The sequence below is a fragment of the Rana temporaria genome, chromosome 4 (genome assembly GCF_905171775.1).
Source record: "Rana temporaria chromosome 4, aRanTem1.1, whole genome shotgun sequence".
Classification (NCBI taxonomy): domain Eukaryota; kingdom Metazoa; phylum Chordata; class Amphibia; order Anura; family Ranidae; genus Rana; species Rana temporaria.
In genome coordinates, this window is record NC_053492.1 from 209,369,961 (window position 1) to 209,388,661 (window position 18,701).

The 18,701-nt window shown below is 41.3% G+C and overlaps 1 protein-coding gene across 1 annotated transcript in view; it reads left to right on the forward strand.

Annotated features, from left to right (window-relative positions):
* The window catches only part of ARHGEF10 (Rho guanine nucleotide exchange factor 10), a 212,574-nt gene that overhangs the window by 44,661 nt on the left and 149,212 nt on the right, over positions 1–18,701 (forward strand). Inside the window, exons 2-3 of the mRNA XM_040349804.1 lie at positions 1,381–1,474; positions 12,718–12,879. Of these exons, the coding sequence (XP_040205738.1) occupies positions 1,420–1,474; positions 12,718–12,879 (217 nt within the window). The 5' untranslated portion in view covers positions 1,381–1,419. The remainder of the gene's footprint in view (positions 1–1,380; positions 1,475–12,717; positions 12,880–18,701) is intronic.

Below are 18,701 nucleotides of genomic sequence, written 5' to 3' on the forward strand. Positions count from 1 at the left end.
TGGGCAGTGATTGGAAAAGGCCAATCAGCAGGACATGCTAGCTGGTGGGGGGCAGCGCTCTAAACCCGGAAGAAAGCAGCGACATACAGTTACATTCTGGTGCCTGTATAAGTTGCCCTGCCACAGTATATGTAGTGTGGCGGGTCGACAAGTGGTTGTATATTTATATTTGGAAAAAGGATATATGTATGCAAACGTATCAGGTCTGCCCTCCAAATATCTATGCAGTGAAGTTACTGCTGCTCTTGTGATTGACCACTTGCTGATCACGCTATAGCCGAATGACGCTATAGCCGAATGACGGCTACAGCGTGGCCGGCTAGTTCTGGAAAGCCGTCATATGATTTCGTCCCGTGATCGAACCTGCTTCGGGATTTGGCGACACGCACTCTGATAGCAGTCTCTGGAGGACACTGCTGATCACAGCGGCTCTTTACCATGTGATCAGCTTTGTTCAATCACAGCTGATCACTGATGTAAACAGAATCTGGTTATCATCTGACCGCATGAGGAGAGGAGAAGAGAGCCGATAACTAGCTTCTGTAAAAGGGACATGTACACTGATAATCAGGGCACCAGTGCTGCCAATCTGTGCCCACCAGTGCAGCTTATCAGTGCCCCCTCATCAGTGTCACCTATCAGTGCCTCCTCACCAGTGCCTATCAGTGCAGCCTCCCCAGCGCACATCAGTGAGGCTGGATTCACAGCAGGGGTCTGGTGCGTCCCCGTTCCCTGTTCCAGGTCCGATTTTAGCCCAAATTTGGGGATTAATTCATACCTGAAATGGACCAAAAGGCACACTGGACTCGTGTGCAATTCGCACCGAAGCCCCTCTGGAGATATGTGAACTGGCTCCATAGAGAGAGATGGTCACAATCTCCTGGCATGCAAATTGGATGTGAGAAAAACCCACATCCAATTTGAATCAATGTGAACCATGCCTGAAGGAGAAAAATTACCTGTTTGCAAAATTTTATAACACACTATGAAAATGTTTTTCGCTTTTCCCCTCCCAAATTTTCGGTATTTTTTTGTTTATTTAGCAAAAAATAAAAAGAACGGTCCTGTGTTTTTTGAAGACTTCCTGTTTATGTTGTAGAGGTTTGAGAATTGGAGTGGCTGAGTAGTTTAGCAAATGACAGTGGGCAGGGCTGAGACCACTCAGTTCACAAGAAAGTTGTGCATTGTCAGCCCACAACAGGATTGCATTTTTGTAGTAGATCAATAGGTTTTATATTGTTAGTGTTGTTATGTATTATATGTACTGTATTACGTTATATGGCAATTTTTGTGTAATTTATTCGATTTGGAATACCTTGTATGCATACTCTGACATAAATGACATGATCTGACATAACCACTACATTTATTTAATGACAGGATGGCATTTCATGCTGAAATACTGAAACGCCCAGGAGGATGGGAAGTCTGGAAAATTTAGATTTTGAGGAGTTCCCTCCCCCACCACCTGAAGGTATAAAATAAGCTCCTAAATGTTTATTCATTATTTAAATACACCAACACGTCTCTTTGTAATTTTGGACTCGCAACAAGATTAAGTGGCTAGAGCTAACAGAATATTTATTTAAAGCTTAAATATTTATTTGAAATATCTCAAAGAATTAATACATTTGTGCATTGCTAATCTGGACTAAGTATCTTCTTCTGCCAGAAAACAGGAATTGCTTATTTTATTTCTGTTTCTCAGATTATATTTTGGTATTTACTGTCAGGCGTAATCAGCGAGGCAAAATAGTACCAAGCAAAGTTTAGTAACCCACAGCAACCAATTCTAAATGTATTCTGTGGGTTCCTGAACTCTGCTTGTAATTGCGTGTGGTGGGGTTTTCCTGAATCTTCTCACCAGTGGTGTTTGCAAATAGCGTAACAGATGTAAGTGTTCCTTTGTGATATGTAGTTTTAGTTTAGCTGAGGTTTATTTTACAGTATTTACCAATTTACTACTAATTTACAACTGGGAAATAACCTCTTCAACCTCCTAAAAAAAAATATATATATTTTTATTTAAAATGGAGCTCTAGGCAAACCGTTTACACGTGTACGTTTATGGAAGTATCTGCTAAACAATTTGTAAATCTGCCCAGCCAGGCTTGTAATTTACCATACTGCAATGCCAGAAATATTCTCTAAATCGCTACTCCCAGGGTCAGTTTTAGTTCATCCTGGGCAATCTCCCCAATCATTGGCCAAAGATGATAATGCTAATGTGTTTTTCAGTGAAAAGGTTTCATAGGGGGTTGCATAAGCTGAACCAGATGAATATACTTGCAAATCTCCTGGCTTATAACATTTATTTCAAATGGCTATTTATTTTTTTGCCTGAAATTCCACTTTCAATTTACACCCCAGACAAGAATCAAAAAGCAGAGTTAAGTAAACTCCAGTTTTGAAATAAACCTTTTAGGTTTGGATAGAATGGGTTACAGCTGGAATCTGTCTGGCTTTTATTGCTGTATGTGGCCCTATTGGTAAGATTTGCTCTTTTCCTGTTCCAAAGAAAGTGTCACCAGGACAGGAAGTCTCTAATGGGGAGAGACAGCAAAAAAGGTGCATTTATTTAGTAGCGTAAAGCCTGGTACACACGATCGGATTTTCCGCGGACAAAGCGTAGGACTTTTGTCTGAAGGGCGTTGGCCATAAACTTGTCTTGCATACAAACGGCAACTGCCGTATTTATCGGGGTATTGCGCGCTCCGGCGTATAGCGCGCACCCCTAAAGTGGACCCGACATTCCTGTAAAAAAACATTTTAGTACTTACAGTTTTGGTGTCTTGCGCGGCGTCTATCGGTGGCCTCGTCGGGTCCGGCGTCCGTCTGCGGCTTCGGGTGTCCTCTTCGTCGGGTCCGGCGTCCTTCTGCGGCGTCCTCCGCGCTCGATCGCCGCTTTCCCGCGCCGAGTTTGAACACTGCGCCGGCATATACCGAGCGCAGTACACTCGTGTATAGTCGGGCAGGCTCGGCTACTCTCGCGCTCACGTCCTGTATGTCCAGGACGTGAGCGCGAGAGGAGCCGAGCCTGCCCGACTATACACGAGTGTACTGCGCTCGGTATATGCCGGCGCAGTGTTCAAACTCGGCGCGGGAAAGCGGTATCGGCGTATATAGCGCACCCACGATTTTGCCCTGGGCAAAAAAGTGCGCCGTATACGCCGATAAATACGGTAATTGTCGGCCAAACACAAAACTATGTTTTTTTTTTTTTAGCTCTTTCGCGGCACCCTTTGGGAAACTTCTGCTAATGTTGTGTTATGGTTAGCGTTGCTTCTGAGCATGAGTGTTTGTACTTTGGATTTTTTTCCAAAGGACTTCTGTACACACGATCGGATAATCCAACAACACATATTTGTTGTCGGAAAATTTTAAAGCATGCTATCCAACATTTGTTGGTGGAAAATCCGACAACAATTGTCCGATGGAGCATATAAACCGTCACAATTTCCGACAACAGCCTGCCATCATATAATTCCCATTGGAAAATCTGATCGTGTGTACGAGGCATTAAGGAGAGTTAAAGCCAATGTCAGGTTTGTATTGCTGTATTTGCCTTTTTGTCCCAGTGACCCCCTTCCCCATCATTGTTTGTCTCAATGTCATCAGGACAGGCAGTGAAGGGTGTCTCTCCCTAATGGCAACACAGACAGGACTAAAAACTTGACTAAAGCCTCGTACACACGATCGGGTATCTGATGGAATCTAATCTGATGTTTTTTTTCCGTCAGATATCCGATGAAGCTGACTTTCATCAGTCTTGCCTACACACCATCGGTCAAAAATCAGACCGTGTCCAACGCGGTGACGTAAAACACTACGACGTGCTGAGAAAAATGAAGTTCAATGTTTCTGAGAATGCGTCGACTTGATTCTGAGCATGCGTGGATTTTTGACCGATGGACTTCCACACAGACGATTGTTTTTTTTCTATCGTTTTTTTTCTATCGTTTTTTTTATCCATAGGAACATTTTAAAACATGTTCTATTTTTTTTTTCACCGATTGAAAACAAACTGATGGGGCCCACACACGATCGGTTTTCCAGATGAAAACGGTCCATCGGTCTGTTTTCATCAGACAAACCGATCGTGTGTACAGGGCTTGACTCTTCCCTACTCTGTCAATAACCAACACTAGCTAGAATTAGATATTAACAAAAGGGGATGTTCCACTTTTCTTCCTCCTCCTCCCCCTCTCCTCTCATATTTTGGAATGTCTCTTTTTTTGGGGGGGATGGAGTGGGTGAGGGGGTACCTGATCTGAACTCACCAAAAACTGTCTGGTTTGCTTTGACTCCAAGTTGGTAATTTTCTTTGGTGAACCATATTCACTATGTGCACTGCTGAAATTGGAAGAGTGCTCAATGCCCCCTCTAAAATAGGAACACCTGTGTCACAGTACTGTCTATAGTATTTATATGTGTGTGTGTATATTGTGACAGTAGGAGCTAATGTCAAGGTAAAAGGGACAGTTTGCTGGACACATTTATGCATAGGGTATGCACATTTGCAAGGTGCAAGACTACAGAGCGTAGATGTGGACTGGAGAAGACTGCTTTTGCAGCTTTCTCCAGGTTTTGGTATTTTGACATGGGGCTCTGTAGTTTGGAGATTCTACAGTGTCTGGGATCTCAAACACTGTATCCAGATTTTATGGATGACCAGCAGGGTGTGTGCTCAGGTGAGCACAGCCTTTATAATGAGAATGTGGGAAGACCTCATGGCTCCCAGTTGGAGACAGCTCCACACTAAGAGACAGGATGTCTCCAGAAGTCAGAGAGGCTGTAGGAGACAGCCAGACCTTTGGTGACTGCAAGAGGCAGAGCTTTAGATGCTAAAGGGAAGCTGTCTACTTTGAGGAGTCCGCTGGTCTAGGTGACCAGGATAAAGTGCAGAAGTACTGCTACAGATACTGCTACAGAGAGCCAGGTGGGCTAGCATTTTCTGTTCTGTGTATTTGATGAAGAAGAACCCCCTGCGTGGGAAACCTTTGTTTAGACTTTTATTTTGTTTCCTTTTAATAAAAATGGGCTACCATGTCCTTAAATATAGTTCCTGACTGGCTTGAATCACTGGAAAAACGCATCTACCACGAGAGCTAACAACCCCCATCTTACAATATATATACATGCGTATATATACCGTATATATTTATATATATATATATATATATAAGGCTTACCTGTAGGTACCGGGAATATCGCCTAAACGTGCAGTTTAGGAGATATTCACTGTAACCGCATGTTTAAAGCTAAAGGTTAATCTGATCATATTTTGCCCTCACTGGTTCCACCCTTCTCTTCATCAACATGCTAACAAATTATTATTATTATTATTATTATTATTATTATTTTTTTAATATAACCATTCAGTTTCCATTACATACCTTATTTTAGACCCAGTAATGTCCTCATTGGGTCTCTGTGCTTCTCTATACAATGTAGGCTGATCACAACTGGTGGGTGAGTCTGCGGGGGGGGGGGGGGGGGGATTACAGGCCAAACCTCACAGCACTCTGCCTTGATACTGTGGCGTCTCGTGATTTTGATGCAGAGAAGTAATGGGTTAAGTAAAGGATAAGTGCATTTTTGAAAGAAAATTGTATTTTTATATTAAAGTCCTGTAAATCACCCCTGGCTGAATTAACCCACATTAACGTTCTCCACCTCAGCTTCTAATGTACCTCTGTAGTAGATCAGTGCACTGTTCAATCTTTTCTGTACTACTTTTTGCGATTTCAGGCTGCAATTTACAGTGACATCTGTGCAGAACCCTGCAAAGATGTCTCTGAAATTGCATCCGAAATTGAGACTGACACGTGGGAGTGAAATCGTGTGATTTCAGTTGAACTCGCAAGGCTTAATTCCCGCAGCTCAGTATGAACTGATGGTGGATTTCAGTCTGAAAGGGTAGGCATTCTTACGCAAGTTGCATTTGCATGAAGACTGTCCTAGATAATGTCCATATGTGATGCTAAGCCTTCATGACTGAAGCCACTAAAATCCAATGAATGAAATGGTGTAAGCAATGGACAGTAGTCATGGAGAGAGGAACGTGCTAGAATGATGCTGAATGTCCTCCAGCCAGGAAATGAGGTGGGCTTTACGTGGCTTGCTGTAGCTTCCAATGCACATTGTGAGAAGTGGTGAAGTCAGACTAAGCACTTTGAGTACAGGAGAGGAGAGTGTACAACTGTGCAAGGCTGAAGGTAAGGCTAGAGCTCAGCCCTAGAACTCTAGAACTATGCACTCTGCTTTTACTGTTCATTCTAAGTAACCATGACTGTTGGGGCCTAGCTTTGACCTTTCCCCGATTTGCATCAATGGAAGCATGTTCATGAAGTGTTTATTAGTTAGATGTCTTGTATCATTGTATGTGTTTAGCTCTAACTTCCATACAATTTTTGTTGTTCTAGAGCCAGTTAAATGTAAAAGTCTGCTTGTTTTTCAATGGTGTTTTCTGGCCGCTCATTTCAGCACAAGACTTTAGGCTTTGCTTGGTAGGCCATTGTTCACAAGTGATGTCTTTTACTAGAGCAGAAGAGAAAACGCTGGAGCAGGATGATATGAGGGGGCAGCATTGTGGAAAAGGCTGAAGACAGAATATGAATTGTTCTCATCAAAGGTCCCTTGTCATTGCTGCATGACACCCTCTGAGGCCTTCATAAAAAGGAAAGATTATTTAAATGGCAGGCTACACAACACATCTTTGACAAATACACATCAGTTGTTTGCTTCAATAGAAGTTAGATTGAAAAAGGGACATTTTTTTTTCCAGTTCCTTTTTAATATTATGCTGCCACAATTCTCTTTTGTCCACTTTTAATTATATTTATCAATCTGGAATGTATATATTATAGAATTTATTATACATCAATGCTCTAATTGTATATAGTGAAACCCCAGTCAGTTAAAGGATAAGTGCATTTTTGAAGGAAAATTGTACTTTTATATTAAAGTCCTGTAAATCACCCCTGGCTGATTTAACCTGCATTAACGCTCTCCACCTCCGCTTCTAATGTACAGTACCTCTGTAGTAGATCAGTGCACTGTTCATTCTTTTCTTCAACTTGGGCAGAAATCCTGTTTGGTGCTGGCTATCCCTGTAACCAGTGAACCCTCATTGACTTGTATGCGGCCATGCCGGAAACAGCAGGCCACATACAACCCTTCCCTATTCTAACTTAAACAAAACATGATTTTGTCTAGAGTTACTTTTTGAAGAAGGACATAATTAATTCCTGCCCTGATAAATTTAGAATGACAAACAAGATGATGAAGCAATACGGCTAACTGACGCTTTTAAAGGAATTGTAAAGGCTGATTTTTTTTTTTTTTATTAAAAAAAAAAAAAAACATATTACATTGCCTGCTCCATGCGATAGTATTGCACAGAGTAGTCTCTTACCTTCTCTTCTGGCTTCCCCCCGCTGGCACTTTGCCTTCCTACTCTTCTTGCGAGTGCCCCCATAGCAAGTCGGCTGCTGTAGGGGCACTGGTACAGGCATGCTCCCGAGCTGGGATGTGTGTATCCATAATCGCACGCAGAGTGGCTCAGCCAAAGCCCTGCTTCTTTACATTAGGACTTGTCTGACAGCAGCAGTAGCCAATGTCTCCTACTGCTCTCAGAGTCTCCTGTAAGTACAAGATGCGGGAGCAGATACGGGCACAGCACTAATCTTATTTATGATGATAACTTAAAAGAGAAGTACAGCTTATAAAAAAACAAACATATATACTCACCTAAATGGATGAAGCATCAACCCAATCCTGGATTTGTCTCCCACCGGCTCTAAGACTGAGAACTAAGCGATCAAACATCGCTGATCACTCAGTTCTCAGCCTTTAGTGAGCAGAGAGTCGGTAACTGTAGTCACCGGCTCTCTATTCTGCTCTTCCAGTGCTCACTGGAGCACCGGGCTATGGAGAGGGTGGGAGTTTCTGGCTTAGGCTCTCAGTGGCTCGCTCTGCCAGTCAAGGCATCTGTGTGGATTTTTCCGAGTGATGTCAGTCAACAGTGGAATTTAGCCCGCTGTTGGCTGAAAATAGATCACAGGAGTGCAGAAGGAACTACACTGCTGTGATCCCCAGAAGTTTAGCCAAAATAGCTCTGGCTATACATCTTTAAAATGTTGGACTTTCCCTTGCAGTCTTACTGACAATGGTTCCCAGGAGTAATAGAAAAGGTGAATTTTCCTAGTGAGGAATCAGACGGCAATAAAAACCTGACATGGGTTCTTAACCCTCACCACTATATCTAAAAACTTTGTTTAAAAACAAAAAAAAAAAAAAAAAAGCTTTGGCTTTAAGCCCCACTCACTATTTTCTGCAGATTTTTGTCTTCAGATTTACCAAAACCATATAATATGAGGTCAAACCATAAGCGTTTCAATTTGTATGCAATCAGGCAGGCCTTTGCACTACATGGTTTTGGTAAATCTGAAGACAAAGATCTGCAGAAAATCTAATAGTGTGTATGGGGCTTTAGATACATTCTAATGTTAATGCAAACCCTAAACAAATTGCATTTCCTTTAGTAAAGCACTCTGCATCATGAACTAATACTATTCTTATAATATTAAAATACTTTTATACTTTGCTGCATCTTCGTGCCGCTTGAAGCCTTTTTACAGCCATTTTCAGTCTACATGCAGTGACAGCTGTGTGTTTCTTAAAGTGGAGTTCCACCCATAAATATAACATTACATCAGTAGTTTTAAAAAAAATTCATTAGTCCTTTAAGATTTTTTTTTTTTTTTTTTAGATGCCTTTAAAGTGTTGTTGCTAGGCAGAATAGTTAATCTTCCCTCTTCCTGCACCTAGGTGCTTAAGCTTCACCACACAGACTCCTGGGAATGTAGTGGGTGTAACTTTCCAGGAGTCTGTGCACTCCCCAGTCTTGAAGAATCATGTGACTTGGACAGTACAGGTGCTGAAACCTGATCTGAAAACTATTACATTGCTTGTGCAGCACTGAGCATGTGCGAGATCTGCAAGGCTGAAATCCAGGAAGTCATACAGTCTGGCTTCATGATGCCCACACTTAAGATGGCCCCAGTCAATTTCTATTTTATAAAGTGTCTAAATGCTGTAACAACCCAACAAAACGGACCTTAGTTTACAGACTAACTTTACTAGAATACATTAAGCTTGTGTATTACAGGGGTATTTATATTTAAAAAGTGAATTTGTGGCCTGAACTCCGCTTTAAGGTGGGTTTCTTGATGTTGACAGAAATTGGACTATGCCTGTAAATGTGTGTTGAAGAAGCCTCTTGTAGTCGACCTATAACAGGAATCCTTGAACAAGGATCTGAATTGCAGGATCATCGGATATTATTTTAATGAAAGTTGCAAATGTGAAAATAATGAAAATTTGAAATTACATTAAGATGTTAAAGCATATATAAGATTTTAGTGATTTGGATTTACATATACCTTACTCCGAGAAGTGGGACAAAATCCCTCCTGAGATGTTTGCAAACCCGGTGGCCAACTACAAGAAACATCTGACCTCCGTGATTGGCAACAAGGGTTTTGTACTAAGTCATGTTTTGTGAAGGGGTCAAATACTTATTTCACTCATTAAAATGCAAATCGATTTATAACTTTTTTGAAATGCGTTTTTCTAGATATTTGTGTTGGTATTCTGTCTCTCACTGTTAAAATAAACCAACCATTAACATTATAGACTGATCATTTCTTTGTCAGTGGGTAAACGTACAAAATCAGCAGGGAATCAAATACATTTTTCCCCTCACTGTATCCCTTTTATCTGCTGTCTTGCAGGCACAGTAAACATGTGCGAGTCTATGTACTACAAATAGCAGCTTCTTATAACTAGTTACCCATATATATTAATGGCGTCTGTTACTTTTGAAGGGCATTCGGAAGTTGCTACAGAGTTCTCAGGGTCATGACAGACCTAGTTACAAATGACTGTATGATTGTGCAATGTCAAAGCTAATTCTAAATGATGTGGGCCTCTTGCCCAATTACAGCAAGCCCAATTATGGGAGAGCAGATGGCATTTTTGGTTATGCAGTGCTGTACTAGGATTGCAGAATCTTCTTTGTAGCAAAACCTTGAAGTAGAAGTAAAGGCAGAACTTCTTTTTTCATGTTTGATAGATAAAAGGGGGGTTATAAACCCTGCCAGATTTGTTTTCCTACCTACATACAAATGGAGAGTTTCCCTTGATTTCCCGTTTTCATAGTCAAAACAGGAAGTGAGGAGAAATCTCTCCAAAGTGAGGAAATCCCTTGTAGTCACCAGATTTACCCTCTTCCTGTTCTGGTGATAGCTCAACATTTTCTTTCACTTTTATTCTAGATGATAATGGTAAACAGGACAAACATAGAGGGGAAATCTCCCTAGAGGGGGCACAGACAGCAATACAGAATCTGACAGGTGTTCTAATCCCTTTGCTTCTCCATTCCATCTTAAAGCGGAGTTTCTCTGATTTTTTTCATTTCCTGGTTTTCTACTGCGCATGCACGACCCCAGTGGTCCCTGCTGTCTTCTGGGACCTGTGTGTCTCCCAGAAGACAGTGTGGGGGGGGGGAGAGGAGGCGCCGGAAGTGGCGTAGATACCCATGGGTGGCTCGGTTCTCTATGCCCGGAAGTGGGCGCAAAATACCTGTATTAGACAAATGTCACACCGGAGGGGGGGAGGATTCAGAAAAGCGGAAGTTCCATTTTTGGGTGGAACTCCACTTTACAAAGTGTTTAGTTATACAGTACTTTAATGCCACTGGGACCCTTCACAAAAATTTAAAAGAAAAACAAAAATATATAAACAGCAAAAATAGCAATGGTAATATTTTCTTCCATTGTTTGCTCCCAGCATCCTCCTGGGTTATTAATTAACCAAGCTATGAGAACATGTCTACTACGAGTCTTACCTTGTATGTGTTGGTTAACATTTTTCATATATTTGGATTCAGTATTGAAATCTAGCTGAATCGGTAAATGCCATTGGAGTGTTTTAATCACTGATGTGTATTATTTGAATTGTTTTAATCTTATTGCTATATATATATACATATATATATATTTTTTTTTTGTGAAGTTTCATGCAATGGAACTGTTTCCAGGCTCTTTTACTCTTTTAGGAGTTTGTGTTACTGCATGTGGCTTGTTTCACAAGGGCTATAAATGCAGGTACTGTTCTTGTGCTATAAATGTGTCGGAGAAGTATTCAACAATATCATTTCTCCATAGAGCAGATAAGCTTGAAATTTATAAAAATGCATGATACTTTTTTTCTTCTTCTGCTAAGCATTCATATTAAGGCCCCAGCCTAATGTGTGACAATATACAGAAATGCCGCGTGTCCTACTAATGTAGCAGAGCTTGCACAAAAATGTGAACTAGCTACATTGTAATGAATGGTATTTTTTCTTTATGCTGCTGGAAAACAGACAAGTGCTATGTACAAAATGTGTACGAGTTTGCATGGCCCCTGGCTATAAAAAATAGTAAAGACACAAAACCTCCTGCGCTCTGGTGTTTCGCCAGATGTTTGAAGTTCTACTGGCAGGTGGCGTGAGGTCCAGTCCAGCTGTCTGAAAAGCGCTTACTTATGATTGTCTTGTGAGTAGGACCATTGCTTTTTATTCTGTTTTAATAATACATTTTAAGTGGTAATGCACAAGGTCGGTGCGCCCTCCTTTCTTTTCTTTTTATAAAAAACAGTATGCATTAAAATAATGAACATCTGTAAAAAGTGAATCCTTAGGCTTGGTTAACACTAAGCAGACTCAGGGCAACTTTGGAGTTAGACTTTGAGAAGATTTTGATGTGACTTTGAAAGGACTTTTTACACTCTGTGGCATTGAAGTTGTGTCAAAGTTGGATCAAAGTAGTGCAGGAACCTTTTCTAAAGTCGAAACAACTTCAGTAGTGCTAATTAAAGCGGAGCTCCACCCTAAAGTGGAACTTCCGCTCATCGGAACCCTCCCCCCTCCGGTGTCACATTTGGCACCTTTCAAGGGGAGGGGGGTGCAGATACTTGTACTTGCACCCACTTCCAGGAACACACTGTGGGGACCTGCGGGTAGTACGTCACTTCCCGTCTTCCGTCCCCCCTGTTGTGTTCTGGGAAACACACGGCTCCCAGAACACAGCAGGGGACCAGTGAGGACGGCACAGCGCATCTCACGAATGCGCAGTAGGGAATCGGGCAGCGAAGCCACAACGATTCACTTCCTGATTCCCTCACAGAGGATGGTGGTGGGGGCAGCAGAGAGATGGCCGATTGCTCGTCTTCTGCTACCAACGTCACTGGACTCCAGGACAGGTGAGTGTCTATTTATTAAAAGTCAGCAGCTGCAGTATTTGCAGCTGCTTGCTGGCTTTTAAGTTTTTGTTTTTGTTTTACAGCGGAGCTCCGCTTTAAGACCGCTCTCATTGACCAACATGGCATATCACATGTCTTGCCACACAAGTCGGATCTCAAGTCACTGCAGTGTGAACCAAGCCTAAGCATTTGTATATATATTTTTTTTAATAAATATATATATATATATATATATATATTTTGGGTTGTGAACCTGTATCCTGTATTGCTTTGGCATGAGGGACCCATTGATGCCTGTAATGGCTTAACTGCAGTCATTTTCAAATTCTTGCTTCTATACAGCTGACTCTTTGATTTATTTCTTGGATATGTAAAATTGTTTTTTTTGTTTGTATTTTTACTTCATAGTTTTTGAAAATGACTTAAAATGTGCCCAAGATGAAGAAGAAGACGAGGGGGAAAAATTTGAGTTTGATAGTGGAGATGATGCTCCAGAAGCTGGCAGACAACCCATCCAAACTGCTGAGGGTGATCTCATTGACCTGGACTTTAAACTTCCAGATCCTCCAGGTAGGATGAGGTTTTTAAAGTATATCTAAACAAAAAAAAACTGAAATGTAATACATTGAAGATTACTAATGTTTGGTGGGGTAGCTGCATTGGTTTTATTTTTTCAAGTTTAATTTGTTTTTATTTTTACCTAATTTTGCAAATCACACACTTCCTGTTCCTGGGTGGCCTGGTCACTCCTTTACTAATCTAAGGAGGTTTAGGTTGTCACCCTAGCCTACTCTCCTGATATGGACAAGAAACATGTCTGTATCTCTTCATCTTGATTACATGGAGATTGGAAGTGGCAAGACAAATTAGTAGTTTACAGGAGATAGCTAGCAAGGAAGGTTTTCTTCTGTACAGCTCACAGAAAGTGACAAGGACTCTACATTTCTGGCAAGATCAAGATGGCAAGAAAACTAAGGCAGCCTTCATATCAAAGGACTGTATGCTGCAGAAGTTCTGGATAGAGCAGGGAAGTTTTAAAATTTCTGTCAGGTTTGTTTCTGTCTGTGATTTTATTGCAAATATTTTATTTTACTTTCCGTCCCTGTGACATTTGTACAAGAAATAAACCTTGGCATACACAGGCCAAATATCGGCTGTTTCAACAGACATTCGGTCTGTGTGTACAGCAGCCTGTCTGACAGAAGCCGGCCGAACATCCCACTTCTGTCAAACGGCATGTTGGGAAAATAACAGCTGATCTGCATCCAGTAGCTATGAATAAGCACTGTATGATAGTGTGAAACGCGTTGGCTCTTTTCCTGATTTTTTGCTGTGACATATTCATGTTGTGACCAGTTTTTATTAAAAGGAACAAATTTTTATTTTTGGAGTGCGGCCGTCCCGGTTTTTCTCTACACATTTTTGCATCCAGTCAGCGCTTGCAGCCAATGGCTGCAAGCGCTGACCAGTGTGTTTTGGCGGAGGGGGGGTCACAATAGCTCAGTGTGGAGATTGATGTATTAACATCAGCTAGTTGGTTAGTACAGCTAGCTTCTCAGTTTTATTTTCCATTGAGCCTGCTGAGTTGAACGGAATAAAGGTGTATATTGAAGTGTATACCAGGCTTTAGGGATATGGGTGGTACTGGCACTGAAAGGCACAGACCGCAATAAAAACAACGTGAGAGGTTTTAACCCTCCTTCACTTTACTAAAAAAAAATTGGTTTGTGTTGCCATTAGAAATCTTTCTCATCAGTTCTTAGAGCAATAACTTTTGCCTGCCATGATCAAAACGAAATTAATCATTTTGGCTGGAGCTGGGCTACATGCAAATTTTGTTATATAAATTGTGATTTTGTACTTGCCAAATATTCTGCAGAAATCTCCCTCCTTTGTGTGTGGCTGCTTCCATTTTAACTGTGGGCAGCTGAAGCTGCTGCCTGTTCACTTCCTGGATTTACACAGACACACAAAGGCACACCTCCATCTCTGCAGCTCTCATTGGCCCCTTTATGACTCACCCCCCTCCCTTCCTGGCAAACTGACAGGAGAGTGAGTGAGAGAGCTGTGCATGATGTCATAAGCCTAGACTTTTTACCAGACAAGAAACAGGAAGTGGGCTGGATATTTACTGGCAGAAAAAAAATGTTTTACTATCCAAAGTTAAAACAACAAGGGCAGATGATTTAATAGATAAGATGAAAAAATGACTGAAGTTCCATTTTAACTTGGCTCATAAAAACTATACTGAAGAGCCTCATATTTTACAAGCCTCGTATGGATTTCTTCACCACTTAAGGACCCCCCACCGACTATATACTTTGGCAGAATGGCACGGCTACGCACAGGCACGTACAGGTACGTCACCTTTAAGAGCCCAGCCGTGGGTCACGCATGTGACCGGGTCCGAAGCTCCGTGACCTCGGGACCCGATCGCCGCCGGTGTCCCACGATTGGTCACATGAGCTGAAGAACGGGGAGAGGTGTGTGTAAACACACCTTCCCTGTTCTTCACTATGACAGTGACACTGATCGTCTGTTCCCTGATATAGGGAATGACGATCAGTGACGTCACGCCTACAGCCAGTAAGTATCACTCCCTTAGGGCACACATAACCCCTTAGCGCCACCTAGTGGTTAACCACTTCACTGCCATTGTCATTTTCACAGTAGTCAGTGCATTTTTATAGCACTTTTTCGCTGCGAAATGACAATGGTCACAAAAATTTGTCAAAATTGTCCGATGTGTCCACCATAATGTCGCAGTCATGAAAAAAATCGCTGATCACCGCCATTAGTAGTAAAAAAAAAATGTATTAATAAAAATGCCATAAAACTATCCCCTATTTTGTAAACGCTATAACTTTTGCGCAAACCAATCAATAAATGCTTATTGTGATTTTTTTTTTTTTTTACCAAAAATATGTAGAAGAATACGTATTGGCCTAAACTGAGGGGAATTATTTTTTTCGATATTTTTTGGGGATATTTATTATAGCAAAAAGTAAAAAATATATATATTTTTTTTTCAAAAAATAAAAAACCCAGAGGTGATCAAATACCACCAAAATAAAGCTCTATTTGTGGGGAAAAAAAAGGACGCCAATTTTGTTTGGGAGCCACATGGCACGAACGCGCAATTTTTATTTAAAGCGACACAGTGCCGAATAGCAAAAACTTGCCAGGTCCTTTTACTTGCATAATGGTCCGGGTCTTAAGTGGTTAAAACCCTTAAAAAAAAAGGGTCAGAAGTGGGCATTAATGTGAATCTGTACTCAGGTTTAGGTTACGTGCCATTATTCACTTGTACTCTCTCTGATAAATGACACTCTGTTTTTGCTACTGGAGGGGGGAAGAACTGTCAAATAAAGGCTTTTGTTTTATTTCATGCAATCCTGAAAGCAACCTTGGTTATATGACATTTTTGGAGTGTTTGTTATCAGAGTTTAGACAGGAGGTACGGGCTATTCTTTATGTACTTTCTCAGTGATTCTCTGTTATAATGCAGTATTCATCTACACATTCATTTGGAGTTGGTACTAAAGGTCACTGCATAACTGTATAATATGACATTTGTTAAGTTGTTGTTTCTAGCAGATTGACTAAATCCTTGAGAATTCTTGTGTTACCATTTGAATGGATTTTACAAAACATTTTAACCTTACACCAATATTTCTGAACCTTGCATGAACGTTGAGTCCCAAAAAATATTCCACTCTTTTTTTTTAAATATTCCCCATGTTTATCTTTGCTGACCAAATGTAACCTTTTAGGTAGGGTTGCACGGATACCGATACTAGTACTAGATGCCGATACTGAGCATTTGCCTGAGTACTTATACTCAGGCAAATGCTCCGATGCTTAATCCGATACCTAGACAGTCAGGGGTGATCGTGCGACACTGGGGAGGAGTTCCAATCACTGAGCTCCCTGTATACATTTCAATAAAGCAGCTGACAGTCGCTTCTCTCCTGCTCTCCCTCCCGCCGCTTTCAGCTGCTTTATTGAAATCTATAAAGGGAGATCAGTGATTGTAACTCCTCCCCAGCACTGGACCCGATCTTCCCGACTGTCCCCTATATCATCCTCCGGTCCCCCTCTGTACTCCTCCGGTCCCCCTCTGTACTCCTCCGGTCCCCCTGCATGCTCCAGTCTCCCTCCATGCTCCAGTTCCCCTGCATGCTCTGGTCCTCTTCTGTGCTCCTCAATCCCCCTACATGCTTTTCCCCACTGTCCTTGATCTGTTAGGATGGAGAGCGAAGGAAGGAGCAGGTAAATATGTCATTTACTGGCTCCTTCCTTTTCTGAGTGACAGTTATGAGTGATCAATGTCTCTGTTCATTCATAACTGTCACTGATTATCGTAAACTGTGTTTAAGATGCTTCAGTTTATGAATGGAGAGGAGCCGCTGTCTCCTGTCCTTTTTATCTTCAGTGCAGCTGAGGCTGCAGAGAAAGCGACTGGGGAATCTCTGTCCTTAGTTCCTTTCCCTGTCTCAAAAGGGAAATGTCAGGGTTCCGTTAAGACTCTTAACATCTCACCAAAGCCACCCCCAACAGTGCTAAAAAAAAGAGAATTGTAATAAATAAATATTGAAAAGATTAAATTGTAAGAATAATATTTTTTTTAATAAAAAAACAAACCTGACACCGTCCACTACCCAAAAAAAGAGAAAAAGAAAGCATGGTAAAAAAAAAAATTGTTGTAAAAAAAAACTACTGACAGTCCAAGCATCATCAGTGCTGCATATTAGTGCCACTGTATCAGTACTTGTACTCGGTGTTAAAAAAGTGGAATTGGGACAACCCTACTTTGAGGCACAGAAGTATTTTCAGAAGACATACAGCTGAACATTAGCTGGTGCATTTTTATAGCGCATTACCTTGGTTTTTGTAAGGTGTTATGCTGGCCACAGAGTAGATTTTTGTTTTGATTTTCGGCTAGTGTATTCAAATCATCATTCATTTTGGACTACAGTGACAAGAAAATGTGAGGAACAGGATGGACGTTTTTTTCTCAAACAAATTAATTTCAAACAATACATTTTTTTTTTAGTCCATTCACTCCAAAATCTAATGTTAAAAGTATTGTTTTTGAAGTACTTACAAACAACATTCATCAAAGTCATTAAGTGTACTTATGAGAATTTCTGTGTGAATAATTGATCAAAAATCCTCTAGTGCAAGGGTGTCAAACTCAGTTTCATTGTGGGCCACATCAGTATTATGATTGCCCACAAAAGGGTCAGTTGTATCTATAAGATTACATGTCTAGCGCATCCCCTCCCCTTACATTGGATGTCAAGAGTCACCCCACCATCAGAAATTGAGTCCCCCACTCTCCCTTACACACAGTACCCCCTTACTTTATGCTGCTGCTGGGAAGAAGATGGATGCATTGCTTGAAAGCAGAAAGTAAGGGTCTGGAGGAGGACCAGAGAAGGGCTGGAGCTATCCTGCAGCTGCAGTAGAGGTGCGAGGGCCACATGAAATGGCTCGGATTCGGCCCGCGGGTCTTGTGATTGACACCTTTGCTCTAGTGTATGGCCAGTTTAAGATTAGCAAGACTACCAGCTGGAGCTCTCCATAGTGCTGATACGTTGCTTTATTTTTACTTACGGCATTGTTAGCCTTTATTCTAAAAGACATGAATGATATTTTATTTAATACCAAATATTATATTAGAAACCCTAGAGAAACTGTTTCCTTTCACTACACACACATCTGGTGTCTTGGGGTGGCGGAATTCAAGGTGAGCCATGCCGTGTTTGTATAAATATTTTTCATGAAGAAAATGAAAACTGATCTCCAACTGCTGAAAGTGTGCAATAACAAAAAAGCAATTTGGACACTGATTTTTATGGGTAGAAATGCAATTACATCTCATGCCAGGTTAGAAAGTGTTTAGCATAATCCAACATATGTCCAGGGATTGTAACATTTGCCAAATGGAAACAAAGTGAAGATTACAGTAACCTCTCCTTGTAGAACAGATGTTGGCAAATGTCAGCAAATATGCCTTTTATCATGGATGAATGTTGTCCAGCAAAAGTGTAGTAAATGTACGTGCGAACCTGTAGATATAGATTAAAGCTGTGAATGTTGTAAATAATTTCCAAAGAGACATGGTTAAAAAGCACATGTATCTAAACCCATTTCAAAGTCTCAGACAAATGCAAGTTAGTATTAATTATGACATTTGATTAACTTAAAGCAGAGCTCCACCCCAAAGGGGAACCCCCACTCGTTTGCTTCCTCTCCCCCTCCGCTGCCACATTTGGCACCTGTTTTTCTGAGTGACATCACTGCAGCGAAGTTCGCCGGAAGTTCGGCCCCCTCCTCCTTTCCCCGCCTCTGGTCCATTCACAAAGCGCAGCGCGCTTCACGCATGT